General features: G+C 48.7%; 1 protein-coding gene across 2 annotated transcripts in view; it reads right to left on the reverse strand.

The window, feature by feature from the left end:
* PRKCE (protein kinase C epsilon) overlaps nt 1–26,354 on the reverse strand; it is a 444,584-nt gene that overhangs the window by 150,295 nt on the left and 267,935 nt on the right. For both annotated transcript variants that reach the window (XM_081100552.1, XM_081100553.1), the window contains 4 exons: nt 10,952–11,111; nt 8,881–8,915; nt 7,534–7,619; nt 6,197–6,326 (listed from right to left, as the gene is read on the reverse strand). In XM_081100552.1, the coding sequence (XP_080956678.1) occupies nt 6,197–6,326; nt 7,534–7,619; nt 8,881–8,915; nt 10,952–11,111 (411 nt within the window). The remainder of the gene's footprint in view (nt 1–6,196; nt 6,327–7,533; nt 7,620–8,880; nt 8,916–10,951; nt 11,112–26,354) is intronic.

The following is a 26,354-nucleotide window of genomic DNA, read 5'->3' on the forward strand; positions in this document are numbered from 1 at the left end:
TGAAAAAAAATGGGCAAAAGACCTGAGCAGAAACCTCATCTAATAAAATATACAGATGCTATAAAAGCACATGAGAAGATGTTCATATGTCATTAGGAAATTGCAAATTAAAATGAGGTACCACTACACAACTATTAGAATGGCCAAAATTCAAAACACTGACAACACCAAACGCTGGTGAGGATGTGGAGCAATAGGAACTCTCATTCAGTGCTGCGGGGAATGGAATGGTGTAGCCACTTCGGAAGACAATTTGGTAGTGTCATAGAAAACCAAACATACTCTCAGCCCGGCCCGCATGGCTCAGTGGTAGAGCATCAACCTATGAACCAGAAGGCCATGGTTCGAGTCCTGGTCAGGGCACATGCCCAGGTTGCAGGCTTGATCCCCGGTAGGGGGTGTGCAGGAAGCAGCCAATCAATGATTCTCTCTCATCATTGATGTTTGTATCTCTCCCTCTCCCTTTCTCTCTGAAATCAATAAAAATATGTTTTTTAAAAAATTAAAAAATAAAACCTAACATACTCTTAGTATTCCATCCAGCATCACACTCCTGCTATTTACCCAAGTGAGTTGAAAACTTATTTTCACACAAAAACCTGCACACATTGGAATGTTTACAGCAGTTTTATTTATAATTGCCAAAACTTGTAAGCAACCTAAATGCCCTTCAGTAGGTCAATGAATAAATAAACTGGTAAATTCATATAAGGAATACTATTCAGCACTAAAAATAAATTAGCTATTAAACCATGAAAAGACGAGGGAAGCTTAAATGCATGTTTCTAAGCGAAAGAAACCAACATATTTTATACATTCTATGATTCCAGTGATGTGACATTCTGGAAAAGTAAAACTATAGAGACAGTAAGAAGGTCAGTGGCTGCCAAGGGTTAGGGGGAGGCAGGGATGAACAGGTGCAGCTCAGAGGATTTTAGGGCAGTGAAACTACTCTGTCTGATTTATAATGGTGGATTCACGTCATTATACATTTGTCCAAACTCGTGCAATGTACAGCACCAACAGTGAACCCTAATGTAAATGGAGTAAGTGGAGTGATAATGACATGCCGGTGTAGGTTCATCAACTGTAACAAGTGTACCACTCTGGTGGGGGATGTTGATGGTGGGGGAGGCTGTATGTGTGTGGGGCTGGGAGTATAAGAAGAAGTTTCTATGCCTTCCATTTAATTTTGCTGTGAATCTAAAACTGCTCTAAAACTTAGTCTCTCTCTCTCTCTCTCTCTCTCTCTCTCTCTCTCTCTCTCTCACACACACACACACACACACACACACACACACACACCCCTCTTTCTGGAATGAAATCAGGCAGGATGGCCAGACCTCCTGCTGGCCTTGCATAGCTTGGTCACTGGCTTCGAGGGAGGGACTGCTCAGATACGGCCTCCCAGCACCCAACCCAGGCTTCAAGAGTCCCACGGAGCTGCGGAGCTGAAGATGCCCACAGAGCACAGGCAGAGGAGTGGGGATGAGGGGGTTGGTGGGAGGGGGCTTTCTCAGAAAATACAGGCAAACGAGAAGGCTCCACACAGCCTGGCCATGGTGCTGACTCCATTAATTGATGTCTGAAAATCCAGACCCAGCATGTACCCCAGGCAACAAACAGCACCCTGTTCTAATTGTTCTGCCCTACTCCCCTTAGCAGCAGCTACACTTGACACTCAGTCCACTTTACCTGCACCTGCCCACCAACCCCCCAACGTTCCATGCTTTCTTTTTATTGGGCAACAGAAAGGATGGGCATTGAGATCATTGCTAAGGGCAGCTTGTGTGCATAATTTAACCACTGGCACCCTCTGGTGTTGAAAATCTAGACTTGTCTGTCCTAACAAAACAATTAGCCTGGGTTGGCAGGTCAGCAAAATAGAAATTGTCTTTGAAGACTTCTTTTTTATTTTTAAAAACTGTTATTTTCTGGGCAAGCTGTGTAGTTGTCTTAATAGGTTAAAAAATGCCAATGACATGTCAGTTAAAATGGATGACATGAGACCGACTTTGAAAGTGCTTTTAAAAAAAGTCTGGAAACAAGAGGGCAAAGCTGGCTGAGGCTGGGGAACTTGAGATGATTCGGGCAGCCACATGGGGCTCCTGGAGGCAGGAGGGTGATGCTGGAGGCTGCAGACCAGTAGGAAAAAGTGGACGTGCCACTTGGAACCAAAAGAAACCTGTAATGTGGGCTGAACAAAGCACCCCAATGCCCCCCTCCCCCCCCCCTCACTATTGCTGGGCTGCCACTTATCGGCCTGGGCTGCCCGTAAGGCTTCTCTTTCTTGGTGTTCATTTTCAGCTGGTTTTGCATGATGGCTGAGCTGGGAAGAAACATAGCAGCCTTGCTGGGACTCTCTTGAAAGGGAAATCATTATTCTACCACTACCCAATTTTTCAACACATATTTGTTGAGCTCCTACTATGCGCTGGGTGGTGCTTCAGCAGCAGCAGGGTCATCCTGGCCTTCATTCATTTTGGTTTCCATGTTTCCACCCTTTTCATAGCTGAGACTAAAGCTAGGATTGCAACGAGGTGGGTCAGCCTGCTGGGACTTCTTCCAAAGCAAGCAGACAAGGTTCTGAGAACAATGACAGAGCCACGCCTGAGGAGACGGGCAGGCCTATGGTGCCCGCAGAAGTGTCTTTGTGTTGGGGTGATTTGGCCCTTCGGGGTGGGCCACGGCAATGGTTTGATTTCACAACAGGTTATAGTCAGCCATGCCATTCTTGGAGATAGAGAATAAACAATTATTACCAGGAAACTGTCTAATTGTGCCAGGGAAGTTGGCAGTGACGGACTGCAGAGTCCTGGGCAGAAGACGAGAAAGGGAGGGTAGAGGCGTAGCTCCGCCAGGTCACCTGGGCTCCAGTTGTCACCAGACGGGGAACAGGGAGCCCTGACCACACTGGAAATGCCATCCAAAGCTTTCCAGAGACCATGACTGGCCAGCTGCCTGCTCCCAGCACTGCTCAGATGGAAATGCTGGCTGAATCTCTGGCGACCTGCCATGCATGATGGCGGTCACCAAGTCTTTATTTATTTCTCTTAGACCCAGGCAAGAGGGGCCCCTGCTGGCCTCTTCTGGTCATAAGCCTCCCCATAGGAAGGGGTCTGCAGGGGCAGAAAGACTTGAGGTTGAAAAAGGATCAAAAGAGAGAAGAAAACAAGGGAAGTGGGGACAGTGAAACTCCTCTGTGGGAGCTACTAGAAGGGTGGATACACATCATTATACATTTGCCAAAGCTGACTGCCCATCCATTGATCCCCAATGCAAACTGTGGACACTGGATGGTCACGATGTACCAATGTAGGTTCAGCAATTGTCATGAATGTACCACTCAGATGGGGATGTTGATGGTGGGGAGACCAGTGTATGTGGAGGCAGGAAGTATATGCAAAATCTCTGTACCTTCTGCTGCGAAGCTAGAACCAGTCTAAAAATAAAGTCTATTGAGAGGGGAGAGGAGAGGAGGGAAAGGGAGGGGAGGGGAGGGGAGGGGTGGGGAGGGGAGGGGAGGGGAGGGTCACAGGAGTAGGAAAGGAGCAAGGGGAAATGGCCTAGTCAGGATAACAGAAGAATAGGAGAGGGAAGATCTGTGAACTTTTGCTGGAGGCCCTACATTCTGAACAGCCTTTGCCTTCTAGTCTCCCTGTGGTCTGACTCCCTCACAGTCCTCTGGGCTCCAGGAAACAGGTACCCTTGCTCTAGGCAGCTTCATTCTCCCATTCTTTGCTTGAGAGTATTTCCTGCCAACAGAGCTGAATACACCGTCTCTGGGCCATGTCCTCTTACATGGTCATCCAGGGACCCACAGCCTAGCAACGACGTCCGGGTGTCTGGGTTGCTTTCTTAAAATATCAGTATTTATGAGATGATTGGATCTCCATCTGAATTCCCTAGATAGATCAATAATTAATGTATTTACTAAAACCCAGACATGGCCTCATCGGAGTCCCATTCAAAGCAGGCTCGGTGCTTCCCAGCAACTCTACTCAACTCTCCAAAAATTCAGCACTCCTCTGCTAAAAATATTCAAGATTACTGTCCATTCTCTTCTTACTCTTCCTTTGTCATAATGCCATTGAATGTTAGAAGGATGCCAGCAGGCTCTGTTTCTCTCAGGGCTGGGTGCTAGAATCCGAGAAAGGGAGCCAGGAATGTCTGGGAATCTCACACAGGTCACCAAATGGGCAACAGTCAGCAATTCCTCCTGTCCTGGGTCCAGTCCTCCTCAGTCCCCACCACGGCCATCTCCAGCCTTCGCCACCCTCCTCATGCCTTCCACACCCCTACTTCTCACCTCGACTTCAAAAAGGATCTACTTCAGAAAATAAGGGAACGCTCATTGCAACGCCCTCAACAGATTCAGGGCATCGATGAGCATTTTGCCCCCTCACTCCTCTTGGACTCCTATCCCGGACACAGCAAGCCTATCTGTACCCAGGCCGCCCCCTGAGGCATTCCCTCCATCTGGGAGGAGGCCCACCCCTCCTCTGCCCCTGATGTAGCAATGGTCCCCTCTCCCTCCTGGCTCATTAATCTCTCCTGTCCCACCGTCTTTTCCCTAATTATACAAGACATTCTGAAAACACTACACCCTCCATCCTCTATTCACCTCTGCATTTGGGCTCCATCTTCACCATCCCACTGAGACAGCTCCTGCTGAAGTCACTATGACCACTTCGTTGTTCAATACAACCCCACATTGCACTCCCTGCCTTAAATAACCTCTTGGCACCACCCGTTGCTTCCTTCTTAATTGTTCAATGCTCTCTACTTTTTGGCTTCCACAAGGCCATTTCTCCATACCTTTCCTCCTGCCTCTGAGGTCCTTCCCCCTGTGGCTTTTGCTGGCTCATCCTTCTTCCTCGAAACCCCAAGGTGCTAGCCTCTCTCTTCACACTCAAAGCACTTCTCCTGGGGATGGCATCTACTCTATCGCTTTAACTACTACTTAGATATCGAAATGCTTGGTCTAAACTTCTCCCCCGGATTTAAATGAGAATGCCCAGAAGTTGGACAGCTCCATGTAAATTTCCCACAGGCACATGGAGGTAGCATGTCCCTAGCTCAACTCCACATACTGGCCTCCAGCTCGGTTGCCTCTCCTGTACTCCCTATCTCGGCAATGATGTCGCTGTCCTCCCAGCTGGGCCGGGTCACCACACCCAATAAATTACTCCTCGGTGTCACTTAAGTTATTCGCCTCGTCTCTATTCTTCACTGAAGACATTGCCTCATTTCCAATCCTGGCAGTTTCCCACTGAGACCCTTTAATGACCAAGTTGGTCATGGCCTGTTTTCCTTCTTATACGTTACTCTTTTTCTCATTTGTCCACAATGGGGCTTTATTAATCATGTATTCAGTACAACATTGCCTTTAAAGAACAGCCATGCAATATTCCGGCCTCATAGTTCATGGCTGTCCAACTCTGTGAGCGGACTGGACCAGCTTATGGAACTGGACACTCTACTTGGGCCCCCAGATGGTTCTCATGGTCCCATATTCTGTGCTATTACCCGTGTCACTTAGCATGCCCATCTGTGCAGAAGATAACTCACGGGCAGATCAGCAGGAAATAGAGGAAAGTTCAAGAGTCAAAGCTCAAACCCCACTTGAGCTACCAAGCTGTGTAACAAGAACTAGTTAGCTAGTCTCTGAGCCGCAGCTCCCTCCCCGGGGACATGGGAAATGGCACCCCCATCACCAGCCGATGAAGGATGAATACAGTGTCTTAGGTGACAGCTTCTAGCACGGCTCCTTCTAAGAGTGGGCTCTGAACCACGGATTGTGACAGGAAAATATCTATCAATCATCTCGGTGCCTAACTCCAAAAATATTTGTTCCCTTCTGCTCCAATGTATCTTTTCCTTAAATTACTTCTATGCTTCTACAGGCTCATCTTGTCTCCCCAGCTTGTTAACTATCCTAAGAGGTGAGGGTGTGCCTTCCTCCCCACGGTCCCGGGTGGAGGTGGCGTTCCCTTGGCAGTGTGGTGTCCGCACAGCGGCTGCTTAACAAAATGGCACAGTAGTTAACGGGGCTTGACAAGAGCTTGTGCCCAGACCTCCCACCAAACCTAGAACTGGCCTTTGAGGCTATGAGAACAAACAAATATTTTTAAAAAGAGGAGACAACAGGGGCCCGCGGGGGCAGGGGGTCGAGGGCAGGCACGGAGCTCCTTACCTTTACACTGCAGCCCCTGCCGCAAGAGGCCCCAGAGCAGGGACCCACAGTGGTCGCAGAAGGTGGGGACCTTGTAGTTGTGGATACTGAACTTGTGGGGCATGTTGACGCTGAACCGCTGGGAGCCCACCTGCAGGGATGGCAAAACACAGGGTCACGGCCAAGCTCCTGTGCAGCCTGGAGAGTTAATCACTGGACCTTCTACAGAACTTTCCAGAAGGCATGGTCATTGCAGGTGGCAGGCCCTAGTGTGGCTCTGAAAGCTGCCCTGAGAAAGGAGGTGAAGAAAGCCTCTCTCCTGCCCCAGGGCCTTTGCTCCTGATGCCTTCAGCCCGTTTGCTGCCGCTCTGTGTGTGACTCTGAGAGTCACTCCTTTGGAAACCAGATCACAGATCCATCTGATTATAATTCTAATGGCCTGTGATGATGCAGTATTTATTTCACAGAGAATTAAAACACGGCTTTGAAATCAACTACCGTGAGTATAGATAACCCCTCTAGTATACTGACATTCAGTCTTCTCCCAAACGGTCAGTTAGGAGAAACCCAGCTTTGCTATTGAATTCTCTTGCTTCTTTACCATCAGCAACTTCCCTAATAGTCAATCTGACACTCGCCTGTAAGATGAAGAGACAACATAGTGCAGTGGTCAGGGGCTCAGGCTCTGGAGCAGACTCCTGGGTCTGACCATGGCTCCTTCCCGCACCAGCTGTGTGCCTTGAGGCAAGTTAACTTGACCTCTTGGCTTCTATTCTCTTTGTCGTAAATGAACATGATAACAACCATCACACTGAGGCTGTTATGGGGCCAGATGATAGATGATCAAGTGCTTACATCAGGGCACGGTCAGTTCCCAGCGAATGTCGGCTATTGTTGTTACTGAGGCTACTTCCGCCTCCGGCGTGTTTCTGGGGTTTGCTAATCCCACTCCATTCCCCCATCACCTCATAAAGATAAGCTCCTGCTCCTATGTTGACGCTCTCCCTCACTGTTTATGAGCGTGTGGGGCCACTGGCACGTCAGTTAGCCGCTTCACTGTTCCCATGAGATAATGGCATAAAAGAATACATGTTTTCCTCAGGGGCTTTCGCTCTGGGATCACACAGCTCTTGGCACAGTCTCCACAGACGTAAATCCGACTCTGGTCCACGCGCATTCTGCGGGCTGTGCCTCATGCCGGAAGGCGGTGGACAACTCCCCTCCTTTCTGATCAACACAAGGAAGAAAGCAATGGGATCTCGGAGAGATAAGGCTTTACTTGGGGACCGCGGAGGGGGCGGTAGAGGGCAGAGATGGCAGCGAAGAAAGCCCGGGACTTCAACGCTGCAAATATTTACCTCGTCGGGAGTTTCCTGTTTCTTTAATCCAGCACACTTCGTGATGATGAGCTCATGGCATCGCTTGTGGACCACGCAAGTGCACACTGCAAACAGCGAGACATGGGGAGGCTGAGCGACAAGTGGGGGAAGGAAGGTTCCACCCCATGATTTAATCGGGCTTTGGCGAAGGGATGAGGGGAGCCATGCCCCTTCCGTCACCGGGTCTTAGCGTAACACCCTACCCGAAGCCCTTTGAGCAGTGGTTTCAAAGCCCTCCGCCATCCCAGCCATCCCAGTTTCCCACATGCCCTGGGGAAGAATGGACCATTTATATACAAAGGGCTTCAGCGGTTTTCTCCAGTTCCAGGAGGACCCGTCAGGTTTCTCACTTCTATGTGCCCAGGCCAGGGAACCGTTTCCCTTCCACGCAGTCCGTCTATCAGAGACAGGACAGCGTCTTGCTCATCTCAGGACCGCGTCAGGGCTGGCTGGTGTGTTAGGAGGAACGCAGCGGGAGAATGCGTGTTTTGTGGTACAGAAGTTCTTAAGCTTCTGATCTGGTTGTGTCTTTACATGCCAAGCATAAACATTTCCATTCAACTGACTACCTCCACAGAAGTGGTCTGTAGCTCTGTCTTCAGTGGGCAGTGAGGGGCTGAAGAGGCCAGTAACTGTTTGCACACACAGCGATGCCCAAAAGGACCTGCCCAAGTCCCCAGGCGTGAGACCCAAGCCAACCAGTGGCTCGGTCGGGAGATGGAATGGCCTCCCAGACCAAACCACAGAGAACCCTCCACATGACCACATCACGTGCCCACCCTTCAATTCTGGACCACTTAACCTTGCATTTGTAGTCAATTAACTGCAAACAGAAACTTCAATAACTTTGAGTGCGTTTTCAATGTGTAAGAGCTAACGATTCCAGAGCAGAGGCAAAAAAGAGAATCGGCCAGGACCATCGGGGATGCTGCATAAAACAGGCAGGGGAGGGAGCGTCCCCAGGGGATGAGAGAGTAAGGGAGCTGATGGGATACAGAGAACCTGGTGTGGTGCCCAGGGCGGACCTTCGAGGGGCCTCTAACTGACGCAGGTGTCTCCCTAGGAAAGATGGGAGTGCTACTTGCAGACCGGCTCGACCCCTGGGGCCCCCAGAGATACATCTACTCCCACATGTGCATGGAGGAGCAATGGCCAGGCAGCGACAAAGTAAACAGGGTCCTGCTTCCCAAGAGGGTGCAGGACTGGAAACTGTGGAGAGTTCAATGCCATCAAACCCAGCACACATCTCCCACGAACATTAGTAGCATTAGTGATCGGGATGGGAACATGGGCCCCCGGGGATTTAGTTCATACAGCACCTCTTACCTTGACATTGGTATCCCTGCTTTCCTATGACACCCCTGGAAAGAAGAACACAACCCTGTAAGTAACATCACCAAGTACACCAAGCCACCGCCTGCTGGCCACCACCCACAAAGCACCATGCACACTTGGTGTATCTAGCCGTGCAATCTCCCTCCCACTCGCAGGCAGCCCTAAAACGACTCCCTCAGAGGCCACAGAGGGCAGCCCCAGCGCTGGCGAGGGGTGCAACGTTTGGTCAGTGAACAGACTTGGTTTCCTACACAAACAGCCGTCCCCGTGGGACCAACAGTGCTCGGAAGCCACAGACTCCAGTGCTCCCTGCGGGCCTCGATAAGTCATACGAGCCCGTCCTTGTGGGCAATCCTGCAGGCACTTTCCTGGTGTTCCAGAAGCCGGCAGGGATTACAGGTGAGTCTGTGGCCAGGACTGGGAGTTCAGTGTACCATTTGGGTGAAGGCCAACATTAGAAGTTCCTTTCATGGCCAGAAGAGTCTCTCCCGGGGCCAGTTTAGGGTCAGCATGGACACAAGCCAATCAACTTGGCCTGAGCCCTGACCTCAGGGCACCCACAACCACTGGTCAGGGAGCCCCCTGGAACTCCTGGCCTGGCGGGGGGAGCCAGAAGGCATTCGGGCTGCACCTCCGGAAACCTGGAGTTCAGTGTGCTGGCCATGGGCTCAGAGGAGACCTGCATCTGTACGACTCAGCTTTCAAAGCCTCCGTCCCTCCGAACATGCAATTCATAAACACGATACAGAGAATGGAGCTCGGAGGGCCCAGGCAGCCCTGGGAAGGAGGCCGTCTGTGGGTGGGAGCGGGGTGCTATTTCTGCCTCCGCTGGGTTGAGTCTTCTCTGAGCTGTGTCACCTCAGATCTCCATGCCAACCTCGGCGACAGGTTCTGGAACACCACGAGGATGAGAGGAGCCACTCTGGACACCCCGTCCTCCAGAGTGCAATTCAAATGCTACCCGGCTGGGTTCCTGCTGCAATTGGGCCTCATTCACTCTTCCCCGCCGGATCCAAGCACGCTGGCAAGCTCCAGTCAGCTTCAAAGGCTCAGAGAGGTTGCCAGAAAGGCCGGTGGGGCTTCAGGAAAAGCATGAGCTTTCCGTTGTGCTCACCAGGGGTGGGATCCGGCCTCTGACACTTCCCAGCTGGAGGAGTGCAGGCTAGTCTTGCTTTGATTTCTGAGCCTCAATATTGTTGTTAGTGGAATGGGGTTCACAATGCATAGCTCAGAGGATACCAGGAAGATTTAACTAAATATTTCCAGTGCCTGAGAGAGAATCTGGCACGGGGTAGGTAGTCACTAAGTCTCCCGCCAATCCCCAAGGCCAGTGCTCCTGATCCCTTTCCACCTCCCAAACAGGCCTACTACTTACCTATCTCTGCTTATCAAACTCCTAGTCATCATGAAAGGAGAAATGCCACCTCCTCCAAGAAGCCTTCCCTGAGTACTTCAGCCAATGCTACTCCCTCACTCTGAAACCTCAGGATCCTAGCAGCACCAGTGTTACAACAGTTACTAAGAACTCTTTGTATTAGCAATATTGGCAGTTGAGTGTTTTTTAACTTTATTACAGAGAAATTCAAACATATACAAAAGTAAGGAGAAGGACCCTCACGGGCCCATCACCCAGCTCCAACAGTGATCAATGCATGGCTGCTCCTGTTTCTTCTCTACCCTGAGCCCCTTTCCCCCTCCTCCCACAGTAGTTTTTAAAACAAATCCAAGATTCATATCATTTTACTTGTAAATAATCCCGTTTGTCTCTCTAAGGATAAAGACTCTTTTTAAAGAAACCACAATCACGGTACATTGTTGGTTATAAAATCTTCACTCCTTAAATGTGATACATGATATGATCCTAAGTACAAAGTCACCAGGAACCATAGTGGCTTCCCATTCATTCTCCCAAGCACCAAACACTCACTTAGCTTTTTAGAAAAGTCTTCTGCAATTAAACCAAGAAGAAATAAAGCACACAGCAATTTTTTCAGTTTGTAATCTCCCAACGTGTCGGCCCAGAGAAGGCATAACTAGAAGATCCCAGGAGAGAGGGCCTTACCAGATAAAATCCCTGCAGTGGGAGCAGTAGGTGGGCTGCCGAAGGTAGGTGGCCATGAACTTGTGGCCGTTGACCTGGTGGACCCTGCGCCTGACGGCCCCCTGCCGCTTCCTGGGCCGCATGCGCTCCCTGAACACGCGCTCTTCATTGTCTTTAGGGGCTGGGGAAGGAAAAGAGCAGAAAGAGAACAGTCTGGGTTAGCACAGCTAGAAAGTGGCCTCCTATGGGACAGCTGCTCCATCCTCGGGTGCCTGAAAGTGGGAGGGAACATGGGGGGCCGCTGTCACTGGTGGAGGGATTCGGGGGTCTGAGGACCCTCAGTGCTCAGCTCCAGCGAGACCACACGGGGTGGGAAGGCCCAAACTGTGCAGGTTCCCACACCAGCTGCACCCTGAGTATCCATCCCAATCCCCAGTGGCTCCAGGCGTTGCTGATCCACTCCTCCCACAGCAGCTAGGTGTGGTAAGGGTGTGGGGTCAGAAGGCTCAGGGTTCAAATCTTACTGCAACTTCTGAGCAGTGTGACTGCGGACAGCCAGTGTTCCCTTGCCCAGGCCCTCCGTGGGCATGGCCCTCTGTACATGGGGGTGACAGTGCCCACCCACGGAGCCCTGTGGAGTCAGCGGTGTGACCTCCCTCTGCACCCAGCCACCTGGCTCAGAGAAGTAGCTGCCTATTAAATCCGACTGTTTTGCCTCTTGCCTCTTACCTAGGCTGGGACAGGAAGAGCCTTTTCCCAAGGGTCAGAGGAGAGGGGAGTGTAACACTAGGAAAGCAGACAGTTTCTATGGTAGCCGCCTACAAGGCAGGAACCCAATCATGCTGGCATCTTGTTCTCGGACTTCTAGCCTCCACAACTGGGAGAGAGAGATCGCTGCTGTTTAAGCCACCCAGTCATGGTCCTTTGTTAAGGCAGCTGTGCCGAGGAAAACACGGATGGCAATAGCTAGCGCTTATCAAAGACTTACTCTAGCAAAGCATGTTACATGTGTCACATGTGGTAACTCTGTGTGAAGGGCACTGCTATTCACTGCATTTTGCAGGTGGTGCAAACTGAGGAATAGAGAGTGTAAGTGACCTGCTCCTGTTAGCACAGCACTGCAGAGGTGGAGCCCGGGTTCTAACCCCGAGAGCAGGGGAGAAGCCAGTGCCTCACTGTGCACATGCTGCTCAGAGGGCCCCCCCCTCTCCCTCCAGCCAGGACCGAAGCGCTCCTCCGAGTGGCTCTCATCACGGAAGACAGCAGCCACCTGTGGCTTCTCCGAGGGCAGGGGAGGCAGGCTCTGGGCCCTGCCAGGCTCCTACCACTAGTTCCGGCCCTGGAAGCTCGCCCCCATGGCACAGCTTAAAATGCACTGGGAGGCTCTGTGTCCTCTAATACCCCAACCCCACTCATCCCACCGTAGCAGTGTCGATCCTGGGGGGAAGGCATCACCCTTCCTGGGCCTCTTTGAAACTCAGATGCCCTGCAGTGGAGACCACGTGTGCGAGCCAAAGGCTACCAAGGGCGTCTTGTCGTCCAGAGAGGGCAGGGATGGAGGGCAATAAAACTGAGTGGGGAGAGGCAAGAGCGGCCGTGCACGTCCAGCGGGGCTCTTAGGGGAAGCAGCCTCCCAGCAAACAGGAGCGTGTGGGCCCGGAGCGCATCCTCGGGGCGGGGGGGACGCCCAGACAGGGGTGACACAGGCCGGTCTGCTTGGCCCCTGCCTCCCGGCCCCCAGCCTGCCTGCCTTCCCTTTTCAACTGGTGCTTATGGTCTCAGCAAGTCTGACACTGGCCTCCTTCTGGGTGTGGAAAGCCACCCCCTCGTCCCCTGCCACAGCCTAGGGGCCGAGGCCAGCTGCCCAAATTCTCACATGAAGACCTAGTTCTGTTTTCACAGAGACACTGACAGACGCGTGTGCACGCACGTACAGAAATGTGGCAGTCATCACTCAATTGTGCAATCATAGGTGGTTTTCATTTCTGCCTCATACTTTTCACTATATGTAGAATATTCTACTATTTTTATAAACTGGAAAATAAACGTGGTGATTTTAAAAAACACACAAATCTTTCCAGTAGCCCTTACTAGCCGCTAACCTGACCTACAAAAAACAAACCAAAAAACCCAGTCCTGGCAGCTCAGGCCAGAGGATGGGAATTCTCTTTGTCAAAGGCATCCTTCCAATTCTTTCACAGAAGGATTTGCCAAGGAGTATATTTAAACAGTATATTTAAGATGCAATTTAATTTACAAATCCCACAAGTGTATTAGTCATTTGATCCTGGAAAACTGTATTTTCAGTTAAGATGGAGATGAGTGCAATCTAGTTTTGTCTAGGGAGCACTGCTGTCTGGGGGGGGGGGGGTTAATAGTCGTCCCCAAGGGCCTTACCTCTTAACTTTTTACAGAGATGACCAGCAACCTGTGCTTACATTGATTTAATAGGTAAATACAGCAACCAACTAATTTAACTCCATTTGCCTTTAAAGACCTCTTGGAGAAGAGAGCTGACACCCGGATGGGGGAGGAGGAAGGTGAGACAGGGAGTCAAGGATAAATCCTGCTAAGTCAGGGTCTGACTGGACTTCCCTACAGGGTTCTGTTGCTTCTGCCCACCCAGACTACTTCGTAAGTCAGGTCTTACGTCAAAGATGTGGGAAAACAGAAAGCTTCATGTTCCCAACGGGTCCCTGGCCACCCGCTGTGGGCAAAGCAGCAGGACAGGCAACAAAAAAGGGTGGGGGCCCTGGCTGTGAAAATACCCCCATACTGCATCCCTCTGCACAAGGCAGCCAAGGGTCTGGCCAGAGTGCCTTTGTGCCCATCACCCCCACACACAGAAGGAGCAGCCTGATCATGTGAGGAGGGAAACCACAGGGTTCCCTGGCCTCCCAGCATGACTCTGCTGGGATCTGGAGTCACCCATAGAAATGGATCTCTTCAGACTTCCCACTGCTGTGAAGGGTCTCTATTAAAATGCAGCTCCCATTGGGTATAAAGGTGTTGCATTATGTGTGCATGTGCGTGTGTGCATGTGTGCGCACGCGTGTGTGTGGGTGTGTGTGAGAGAGAGAAAGAATTAGTAGTATGAATATGACATAATTGTGTGTGTGCATATATAAGAGAGAGACAGAGAATTAATAGTAGCATGAATGTGACACAATCCTATATAATAAAAGCCTAATATGCTAAGTGTCCAGTAGTCCGTTCAACCAATCAAAGCGTAATATACTAATGATATGCTAAGGCTGCTCAACTGCTCGCTATGATGTGCACTAACCATCAGGGGTCAGATGCTCCAACTGGTAGGTAAGCTTGCTGCTGGGGTCCAGCCAATCAGGACTGAGCAAGACGGGCTGGACACACCCTGGAGCCCTCCTGCGGTCCCTCCCCACCCCAATCGTGCACCAGTGGGGTCCCTTAGCCTGGCCTGTGCCCTCTTGCAATCCGGAACTCCTAGGGGGATGTTGGAGAACCAGTTTCAGCCCAATGGCAGAACGACAGGTCGCTATGATGCTCACTGGCCACCAGAGGGCACACGCTCAATGCAGGAGCTGCCCCCTGGTAGTCAGTGTGCTCCCACAGGGAGGGCGCCGCTCAGGCCAGAAGCCGGGCTCATGGCTGGCAAGGACAGACTGAACACATGAGGTCAAGGGCACCCTTAATCTCAGTGCTCTCTGGGTGCCTTTTGGGTTAGAAATACCCACCGGGGAATTTCTCATAGGCCTAGACTAATGCACCCCTGGATGCCAGAACTTCCTTCCAGGGTCTAGGAAGAAGACTGCCAGATCCAGGCATCAACCTTGCCCAAGACCCTTCACCAGACTGACCAATGTGCATGACCTGCCACCCCTAAGCACCACTGTCATTCCTCACTGCAGGGCGGTCACTGACTTTTGATGTTCAGGCCCTAGCAAGTAAGTATGCTATGGGGTCGTCTTTATTGTTTTTTACTTCCCTTTTTTGACTTCTTTCTGTCAGTATGGTTGAACTCAGTGTTAGGAGACTGTCTGCCCCAACTTGCATTATGTCCTCCAACAAGTCATTTAATCTCTTTGAGCCTCTGTTTTTTCTTATCTGTCAAGATGGGGTAATGTAATGGCTCTCCCTGAACCCCAAGCTGGTAAACTTCTTTCTCTCTTCCTGGAGCAACATGACATCTCATTACTGAGGAAGAGTGAAACAGCCGCACCCCACTCTGCAAAACCTACGGATAGCCCTTGTTGTCCCCACCCTGCTGGGGCCCAGCTGCCTCCAGATGTTCCACATCTGCCACTGTGAGTAAAGCAGAGAGTCAGCATTCTCTCCCCCAACCCCAACCATGAGGGGCTTTAGAAAAACAGACTCCATCTCCAGATTTGGAGAACTATCAGGAAGCCTGGGCTGACTCAGCACTAGGCCAAACGGGGGAAGAAATGTGACTCGTTTGAGGAAAGGATGGGGACCTCCTCAGAAGGCTAACCCAAGCAAGTAATGAATCCAGTCCTCAAGGCAGGTCATTTCACATCATGAAGAAAACAATTCCATCACCCTGGTATTTTTGTCTAACTAGCTGTCAAACCTTGGATATTTTTCAGAAGCTGAAAAATAACAACTACCACTTGTGGGGCCCTTGCCATGTGCTGAATGCCATTCTAAGCATCTTACATCCATGAAGTGCTATTCCATACACATGAGGTACTGTTCCATATACATGAGATACTGTTACATACTCATGAGCTATTACTACATATACATGAGGCACGACTGCATGCCCATGAGGTGTTATTGCATATTCATGAGATATTATTAGATATACATGAGGTACTATTGCATACCCATGAGGTATTGTTACATATACATGAGATATGTAAGTAACTTATACGCATCCTCTAATGCTATGAGGTGGTATTACTCTCAACTTACAGACAAAGAAAATCAAAACTCCAAGAAGTTAAATAATGAATTTGGTGAAGGTCAGTCACACAGCCAACGAACAGTAGATGTCAGTTCCAGAATCCCTTGCCTCCCAAGGATGGTAGAGTAGCCTGGGTCCCACTTGTGCCTAACTCCATGTATGGAAGTCTCCTCCCGCTGCTGTTCACCCGCTTCTCCACACGCCAGCCCCTGCTCTCATCTAGAGACTTAGAGGAAAGGCTAAAGGGGACTGACTGATACATGCGACACCCACACAATGGGATGTAATGCAGTGGTTACAAAAGCATATATGCTAAGTCCACCAAGAAACAATCATGGGAAAAGAAAACCAAGACATGTGTATAGCTTGTATTTGCATAAAAAAAGAGAAAAGGATAAATATACTCAAACAACATAAGAAAAAGTACACCTTGAGAATTTCTGAAGGGAATAAAATAATCTTCATCCAAAATGTTCATTATGTGGATACTGGATGCCAGGCACTATTCAGGGCATAGACCCTTGGCCATCAGGATGGACCATGGCCACTCTCTCAATTACTAATTCTCAGCTATTCTGGACTTGGTCCTTACTAGACAGCTTCCACCAAGAAAGCAAGGAATTACCCTGACATTCCAGGCAACAGTGATGGGAGGGAGGCGCTCCTGACAGGAGCCACACGGAAGCTTTCCCAGCAGCCTCTGAGGAGTTAACTTTCCCTCTCAACACTTCTCTGGTTTGATTGTATGGCCTTATTGGCACGCCCCCCCCCCCCTTACACACACCCACAACACACACCAAGATCAATAAAAGGAAAAAATAAAAATAAATAAAACTAGGTGCTGAAAACCAAAGGAGCAGTGCATTTTATTTTGTATTTGCCACAAGGAAAACAGGCTCTAATAGGTTCATGTGAGATAAATGCTTCATGACAGTTTGAACTACTAAGTAAATATTTATGTGATGCCAAAGAATATGTTCCACATGTTGTACTCACACAATACATTAAAGAAAATTTCTGTTCAAAACAGGAAAGAGGAAACAGCAATGAACTCCCCGAGAGAGAGATCATGGATCTGTATCTTCCCAGCCTGAGAGCAGCGCCTGGAATCCACAGGTGGGATTCTCCATTTGACCCAATCAGAGGGCACTGGTGGCACTTCAGGCTCAGCAGCTCAGGTTTCATATAAACCATCCTCTTCTCACTCTTCCTCACGTTCTGAATGATCTGTTCTGTGTTCATGACATTGCTAATGCTCTGTCCACTTATTAAAACAAGCGTGAACTGAGGTAAAACACAGTGATGGCTGGACCATGGGATGATCACCCAGGAAGAGTCCAAGGGAGAAAGCAGAGGGCAACCCCCCAATCCCACCACGCACGCATGGACACGGAGCACCACTGGAGAGCAGAGATTTCCTAAGCAGGAAGTCGGCTTGCCTCCTCCCCATCTGTACTCATTCATTCCCTCCCTCCGGCCTCCATCCATTCAAAATTACATATGGGAGTCACTGAAACTTGACTGCATGCCTCTGGTGCCCAGGAAAATCACTACTTGCCAGAAGGAAATCACAAGCAAAACCCCTCCAGGCAGACCTGCTGAAAGCTCAAAGAGCATTCCCAGCCTGGGAAATCAGCCAAGTGGGGCACCAGCCAAGGGTGGGGCCGGAGTCCCTGCTGGTGCCAGTGATGGGCCTGCGATTCATACAACAGGAAACAAAGCTATTGCTGAATTCTTGGGCACCTGAGCCCTATGGAGCTTGTGTCCCTGAGGCCAGGTTCTGTCCATTGTTCAAGTTGCTAAAATGCTATATTTCAAAACGCCTGCGGGAGAACAGTGATGGAAATTCCAGCGGGGTGTCTGTCTACTCCCACATGCAGTCCGTGGTCCTGGGGAGTGGGGAGTGTCAATGCCAAGTGAGGCTTGGCACCCCCTCAAATATATAACAAGCCTTTAAAAAAATGGTTTTCAATAAGCCCTGCAAGTGCAAGGACTCAAAAAGTTGGGTAAAAACTCAGAGTTGTTCCTCTCCAAGGAAATCTTTAGTAAAAGGCACAAGATGTATATGATCTGAAGGGAAACCAGAGGATATCACAAGCCTTTTAATGCCACAGGCATCTGAGCCAAAAGGATTAGAGGTTCATTTATTGAAAACTCACACCTCTCCAGTGCAGTTGACATCAGCCACTCCACATTATCCAGTCAGTGGCAGGCAGCGTTCTGGAAGATTCGAGCAGAGTGAGCTAAAACTCATACCCTCTATTGGCCCACCTAATCCAGACTCTAGACAGCTTCTCAAACAAAGTGGCTAAATGATTTTCCCAAATACCACAGCAAACAAACTTCTTAGTTTCCCCAAACGTCTTCTTTGCAAAGGTGGTTCTGAGTTCTCACTAATGTTTTAAAGTTAAAATTTAAAAGAAAGACCCTGGCCTATCCCAAGAGAGCTGCAGTCCTGAGCAGGTTCCCATGAGGCTGACCAGGTGGGTATTTCCTCTTACGTTAGCTGGGAAAGGAGAGTTTCAGGTAATCAGAAGATTATAAAAGAAGAAAATATAAGGCAATGAAAGAATGGCAAGACAAGGGGGATGAAGAAAGAAGATGCTTATTAAGTGACAAAATCCAGGCTGTCAATTGGCTAAATGAACTCCACACCTTCTCAGGAAGCAGATGGATTTGTCTTTCGTAACAGAACCTCCTCTCCCCAGTGCTTTGGTCCATACTCACCAAGAAGAGAGCTCGCCTTCCTTCCACCCTCCTTCCTAGTCACCCAAGCCAGGTAGTTTCCAGACCAGGGCGCGTGTGTGTCCCACTCCCCCCACCCCACCCCCAATGCCGGCACCTCTCCCCAGCCAGGGCCACTGAATTCCCAGTTATTGCTTCTGAGGGCCCCAGAAACTCCCATCTCCTCTTGAGCTGTCTTCCATGGTGATATGAGAATTTTGGGGAAAGAACAGTCACCATGTGAGGAGAGTATGTTGATAATAGCTCTGCGAAACATCAAAGACGTCTGCTAAATTTTGGACGGCATAGCTATAAACTCCCATACAGTGAACATGAAAACGTCCAAGGGCAAAGAGGGGAGGAAACTTAATTTTTCCATTCTGATGAACCTAAGAAAATATTCTGAGGCCACAGATTCTTAAGGAAGATGTAGTTAGCGTAGATTTTAGTGGCAATAAAGAACAAGTGGAGATCAAGTTCCCCAAATAAGTTATCTTTGTCCAGAGGGAAAAAATGACTGGCCACAGGCCCTGCCTTGAATAAATCTCAACCAACTTCTTGCAGGTATATATTCTTAGTCACTAGGGCCGGGGGAAGAAGCAGTTATGACTCAACATTACCTAGCTCTCATCCTATAACTTATTGCCTTGGGGCAGCCCAGGAGTTGTGTCTTTACATATAGAAGATGACACTTTCCTAACCCGGAAATCTGGTCCCTTCATACAGGGAAGTTACCTGCCTGCCCTTTAGGTTAGTCTTGGCTTGAGCAGTAACTGGGACTAGGCAGAAAGGTTAAGCTGAAGTGAAGGTCTACCATCCAGTCTTCAGAGTCTCAAGAATCCCAGTGATGGATTAGCACTGTCCCTGGCCAAAGCACATTGCTTCCACATGTCGAACGTGTGAGCGAGTCTGCCTATTCCTACGAGGTCACGGGATGCCAAAGAAGAGAGAACTGAAGTCCATCTAGAGCAAGCATGTCAAACTCAAAGGCTAACACGGGCCAAATAAACAAGGCATGCGGCCTGCAAGCTGAGTTTGACATGCTTGATCTAGAGGAAAGAGACAGAAAGCAATTTTGGTTTCTGGGAGAAATAAGAAAGGGTTGAACGGGAGGTATGGTATCCAATCTCCATGATGACTCCTGCCTCCTGGTATCCTCCTTTGTGTGGGCCTTTCCTATAATAAATAGAGATGACCTGCTGGCTTGTGTAACCAGAACAATTGTGCAGAAATGACAGTGTAACTTCTGAGTCTGGGTCATAAAAGACACTGCGGTTTCCACCTTGCTCTCTCTGGGATCACTCACTCTGGAGAAAGCCAGCTCCCATGTACGAGGACACTCCAGCAGCTCTGTGAGAGATCCATCCGGTGGGAAACTGAGGCCTCCTGCCAATAGTCAACAGTGACTCGTGAGCCATGTGTGTTAGCCACGTTGGAATCGGATCCTCTGCCCCCAGGTGAGTCTTTCATTGACCACAGCCCGGGCCAACATCCCAACTGCAAGCTCACGAGAGACCATGGGCCAGAACCATCCCACTAAAGCTGTAGAATTCCTGATCAACATCAGCTTGATGAGATAATACATATCCATTATTGTCTTAAGCTGCTAAATTTGGAGTAATCTGCTACACAACAATGGATATACAATTCAAGAGAAAATGGGTAAACCAAGCAGGAGAGATGTGGGGTAGACATTGGAAGCAGTTTTTAACTGTAAGGACTATACATTCCCTCAATAAATATTTACTGACTGCCTCCTGGGTGCTAGGTACTGTGCCTCTACTTTGTGTTACACATTAATCCTGCCGATGGAGAAAGAGAGAGGGGAAGAATAAATATTGACAGGACAGGTTATATTAGAATCCCAGCCACATGGCGAAAGTGAGGTAGGCTGACCTGGCTCCTGAGAGCTGGGAAATCAAAGATACTGGTGTCCTAAACAAAATCAAAGTGATCCCTGTTGGTCTCGGCTCCACTGTGTTAGCTTTATCCCTTAAGCTTGAAGCTGTAACCCCTGTTAGAATGCAGATCCTCTGGGAGAGCCATTATGAGTTCAGTGTGGATGAATTGCAGATCCTTTTTGGAGCAGTTGTACTGGGAAGATAGGAAAATTGTGGGGCATAAAGGATTCGTAGGGTCTTAAGGGAGAATGGTGGCAGGAGATAAATTTTGGAAAAGTTACAGTCAAAGGCTAATGGATACTTGGCATATCTCAAGCAGAAGATAAAATCGGTTTTTTAAAAAAATCTAATAATAAAAATAATAGGCACCATTTGCTGTATAACACGTGATGAGAACATATTTTCTAGACTTCTCCAAAGGATTCTACAAGGTGGGCATTATTATCTCCATTATACCAGTGGTCGGTAAACTGGGGCTCGCAAGCCACATGCGGATCTTTGGCCCCTTGAGTGTGGCTCTTCCACAAAATTCCAACTTCTGCGCATGGGCCACGAAGTTTCAATCGCACTGTACATGTGCGCCCGCACATGGTATTTTGTGGAAGAGCCACACTCAAGGGGCCAAAGAGCCACATGTGGCTCACGAGCCGCAGTTTGCCAACCACTGCACTATACGAACGAGGGGACGGGGGGCTAAGGAAACCTGAGTTACTTGCCCAAGGGTGCACAGTTATTAAGTGCAAGAGCCTGGTTTGGTACCAAGGCCCATCTGGCTCCAAAGTTCACAGTTTCCCCACACACAACACATGTTAAAGAACATGGGTAAACATTACTGTCCCCTTTTCATCTCATGTAGGAACTGGAAAAAGCATGTAAGAAAATTTGAGCATGGTGTTCATATTTCTCTCACAGGTGGTTTGTAGACTTTTTAAAAATTTCCTTCTTAAATGGTGTCAAAGAAAAAACGTTGAGGAAAAATTATTAACAGATTGGAAGGGGAGAGGCCAATTTCTTTCAAGTGAACAGGGGGTTTGATGAGAAGTTCTGAAAGTTGTTTTGGAAACCAGACGGCTGGCAAAGTAACAGAAAACAAAAACTCAGAGACAACTCACTTTCCTACCACACTCCACATGCCAGGGAGCACAAGGGGGGACGAAAAGGGAGAGCAGAAAGACCAAAGCCCCTGCTTTCAGACCACGTACACTGATTCCAGTATTTTCCTGCTGAATGTAGAGAGGCAGGAGGAGATGTGAGGTAGCAAACACAACCTTCACATAGCCAACCCCCTCCTGGAACAAAAGGTTTCTCTCTGCATGAGCCAAGCAAGCAAGGAAGAACGATTCAGATGAAAGTATTCCCTAATCCTGACCCACACCATCGAGTGTCCGGCAGGAATACATAGCCATAAAGGAAAAGTCTGGTCTCTTTTCCAGGTCAGTCCTCTCCTCAAGCCTAAGGTTACAAAGATGCAAGTTCAATAATGCTATTTTTTAAAAAAAAATGTTATCCTCTTTCTACAAACAGCATTTAGCAAAGGTCCAGATCAAATCTAACTGGAAGCCCTGGCCAGTGCAGCTCATTCAGATGGCTGCACCAAGTGGTCGCTGGTTCAATTCCTGGTCAGGACACATGCTCAGGTTATAGGCTCAATCACCAGTAGGCGTCATTCAGGATGAAGCCAATGTTTCTCTCCCTCTCCTTTCTACTCTCTCTCTCAAATCAATAAAAACATATTTAAAATATATATATATATATATATATATATATATATATATATATATATATATTACTGGAAAATTAGAATTGAGAGGTTAAAAAAGTATGTGTGTGTATAAGGTATAAGAACTAAAACAAAGACATGACACTATATCTTTTGTTCTTTGAAACCAACTTCCTGTGAAAAGAGTGCAGTGTTGAAGAAGGCACCCTTCCTCTATTCTGGAGCTGCCCAAGCCTGGGCTAGCAGCCTGGTCCAAATGATCTGTGCAATGGAGAGTTCTCTGCTTGGGAAGAGCAGGACGATGATTTTCCTCTTGCCCTGGGGAAGCTTGGAGCCTTTTAAAAGCTTATGCCCTTATTTGCAGCTTGAGGGAATCCCAGTAGATTTCAGAGTGAGGATGACCTGAAACTTGACCACTCATTAACCAGAACTACTGGCTGATTCTCAACCGATCAGCCTGAAATGTATGCCCATTAGACCCCTGACTTGACTCTATCTGAAGTTGATGTCTCGCTTGAAAACCTTCCTAGATATCAGAGCCGGCCTCTCCTTTCTCCAGGGGAAATCTCATTTCCTGTCGCAGTGTGATGGCTAAGGGAGTTCAGAAAAATATTTTAAAGGCTGAAAGGAAGGGGAAAAGAGGATCTTCTTTCTTTCAGACAGACAATGGCCACAATGTCTTATTAAATCTGAATTAGAATGTAGAAGAACCTAGATCAAGCCCATTAGCATAATTTCATCACCATTTTCTTCTAAACGACCTAAATTCTCTTTACCTCCTTAAAATAACAGTGATTCTCAAACTTCAGCATGCTTCGGAATTATTTGGAGGGCTTATTGAAACACACACCACCTGGCCAGCGTGACTCAGTGGTTGAGTATTGACCTATGAACCAGGATTTCGCGGCTCAATTCCCAATCAGGGCACATGCCCGGGTTATGGGCTCAATCCCCGGTGTGGGATGTGCAAGAGGCAGTCGATCAATGATTTTCTATCATCATTGATGTTTCTATCTCTCCCTCTCCCTTCCTCTCTGAAAGCAATAAAAATATATTTTAAAAAAAGAAAGAAAGAAACACACACTGCTGGGCCCTGTCCCCATTGTTCATTTCAGCGGGTTTGAGGAGTGGCTGAGAATTTCACATTTAACTAGTTTACAGGTAATGCCAATGCTGCTGGTCTGGGACCATAGTTTGAGAACTGTCTGCCAGCGGTGGATCACTGGTGGTCCGTGAGGTTCAAAAGGTTGGTGACCGCTGGTCTAGACCACATTAGCCACTTTACCTTGCCGGGAGCTGGTCCATCCTTGCTGTTTCAAAGGACCTGGCATATATGGCATACTGTTCTTAATATGTTTGCTCACCTTCTTGGCACTATGTGTTTTAACCAAGGTCACCTCTCTGAGAAAGGTTGTTTCCCCAGGTAGGGATCTTCCCCTGAAGTTAGGGAGGGAATAAAACCTCTTAACTAAGTGCCAGGCGGGTAATTAATCACTTTAACTACGAACAATCATGCTTAAGCTACATAATCTTTACTCCCTGGAATGGAGATAAGAAACACCCTAACCTTTGTAATAGAGATTGATAGGATTGAATCAACTGGTATAAATACAGATGTAACAAGACAGCAAGAGACAGAAGAGAGACAGAACCTAGGCACAGAACCTACACAGAACGTTCTCTAGAGACAGAAGAACTTCGCTGGAGAGAACATGGCAAAAGATCCTGGACAGAAACTGGCCTCAGAACCTAGAGACAGAACCTAGCGAGAGAACATGGCAAAAGATCCTGGACTGAACCTGACTACAGAAATTGGCAAGAGAGCCTGACTAGAACCTGGTGACTGAACCTGGCTGGAGAACCTGGAGAACCTGGCTGGAGAACCTAGCAAGAGAACATGGACACAGAACCTGACTGGAGATCCTAAACAGAACTTCGCTGGAGATCCAGACCAGAACTTGGCTGGAGATCCTGGCTAGGCTGCTGATCAACTGAACGCTGCCTCCGTGTCATTCCTTCTTCGCCGACTCCGTCCACACCTTTGGGGACCCCTGGACCTGCTGGGGTTGGACCCCGGCATTACCTGAATCATCTAAAAGTGAGATACAGCCAAAACCGGTTTGGTTCAGTGGATAGAGCGTCAGCCTGCGGACTGAAAGGTCCCAGGTTCGATTCCAGTCGGGGCCATGTACCTGGGTTGCGGGCATATCCCCAGTGGGAAATGTGCAGGAGGCAGCTGATCGATGTTTCTAACTCTCTATCTCTCTCCCTTCCTCTCTGTAAAAAATCAATAAAATATATTTAAAAAAAAAATAAAAGTGAGATACTTATGTATTCAAAAGTAACTAGGGCCCTGCACTGATGTAGAAAGCCAAAAAGACCATCACTCCCCCCATTACAACATAGCTCTGTGAGGGCCTCAGGAGGCACTGCTCACTCACCCCAGGTGACGGGGCTGCAGGCTGAACCCCTTCCTCCCCTCAGCAGCTCAGGTGGTCATTTGGGGTGTTCACCACCTGGGAAACGGGGGAGAAGCCCGCATGTATGATTCCCTTCTTCCTCTGTTCTCGCAGGGAGACACCTTGAGCCTCTCTCCCTGTATTACAACAGGAGCTTTAAAATACACAGAGACCATGGCCTCACCCTCAGAGATGCGATTAAATGGTCAGGGAGCAGCCCTCCAGGGGCATTTTCAGCTTCCCAGGTGATTTTAGCCAAAAGTCACTCGTGAATTTGTCCCAAAGGAAGGCTGTGTTCTCACTTTCTCTGCTGTTCATGTGGCCATGAGGACATCTTCACAGCCAGGGGTTTTACTCCAAAAACCAAAAGAGCTAAAGAAAATGGCATTTCTTTATGCCTTCTTTTTCTTCTTCTTTTTTTCTTTTTAAAATATATTTTTATTCATTTCAGAGAGGAAGGGGGTGGGAGAGAGAGAGATAAACATCTCTATGATGAGAGAGAATCACTAACCGGCTGCCTCCTGCAGGCCCCACAATGGGGAGCAAGCCCACAACCCAGGCATGTGTCCTGACCAGGAATCAAACCATGACCTCCTGGTTCATAGGTCAACGCTCAACAACTGAGCCACGCCGGTTGGGCAGGTCTTATTTTTCTTACAGACAAAGTCACTAGATAAGACTGCAGGGGAGGGGTGGTGCCGCTTGTGTGACTTAGGTGAGTCCATTCACCCCCCTGAAAACTTGACTCTCTGTGCTTCTCCCACAGCAGCTGGTAAATTAGGATCAGCAGGTGTATGAAAAAGATTGGAACTAATATTGCATGGCAGCACTAGCTCTCAGTCAGACTCATCTGGAGAGTAGTGACAGATGCCAGGCCCGGGCCCACCACAGACAACGCAATCACCGTCTCTGGGAGCAGAGCGCGGGCACTGGTGCTGCTGTCAGCTCACCAGGGGTAATAATGTGCAGCCAGGGTTGAGAAGCGCTGATGGAAAGGGTGGGTGGTGGCGGTGCAAATAAAAATCAGGAGAGGCATGGAGGGACCACAGCACTGATAGACCCAGTAGCTTCTGACTCAGCAGTTGCCAGTGACATTGCAGTGTTTAAGTTCAATGTTTTTGAGGCATGACTCAGAAATAGGTATTCCAGGGGAGGTATACCCAGGAGGAGAGAGAGAAAGAAGGAAGGGGAGTCGGTATTCAGGGAGAGGAGGAGAGGACGAAAGAGGGGACGAGATGTTGAAAAACATGAAAAGTGCCCTTGACTGGGAGTCTGGTAACAGGATAAGATCTCGGTTCTGACACTAATCAGATATGTGAGCCCTGGGTAAGCCATTTCTCTTGCCTGGGTCTCAGCTGCCTGTGAGATAAAATGACAAGGGTGGCTGTGTGTTTTCAAGTCCTTCTGATCTGAGATTTTCCAGGTTGTTCTGTCAAAACCACCAGAGTGTTAAATGGGCATTTGTCTGCGTCCTGTGACTATAAGGGAGTAGCAGGGGCTTCGGAGCTGAGTACCTTCCAGGTAATCTCATGCAAATGCTAAACCAGCCGTGGGCAAACTACGGCCTGCGGACGGATCCGGCCCGTTTGAAATGAATAAAACTAAAAAAAAAAAAAAGACCGTACCCTTTTATGTAATGATGTTTACTTTGAATTTATATTAGTTCACACAAATACTCCATCCATGCTTTTGTTCCGGCCCTCGAGTCAGAAAGTTT

This window comes from Myotis nattereri, assembly GCF_964212035.1.
Source record: "Myotis nattereri genome assembly, chromosome: 10".
In the NCBI taxonomy this organism is placed as follows: domain Eukaryota; kingdom Metazoa; phylum Chordata; class Mammalia; order Chiroptera; family Vespertilionidae; genus Myotis; species Myotis nattereri.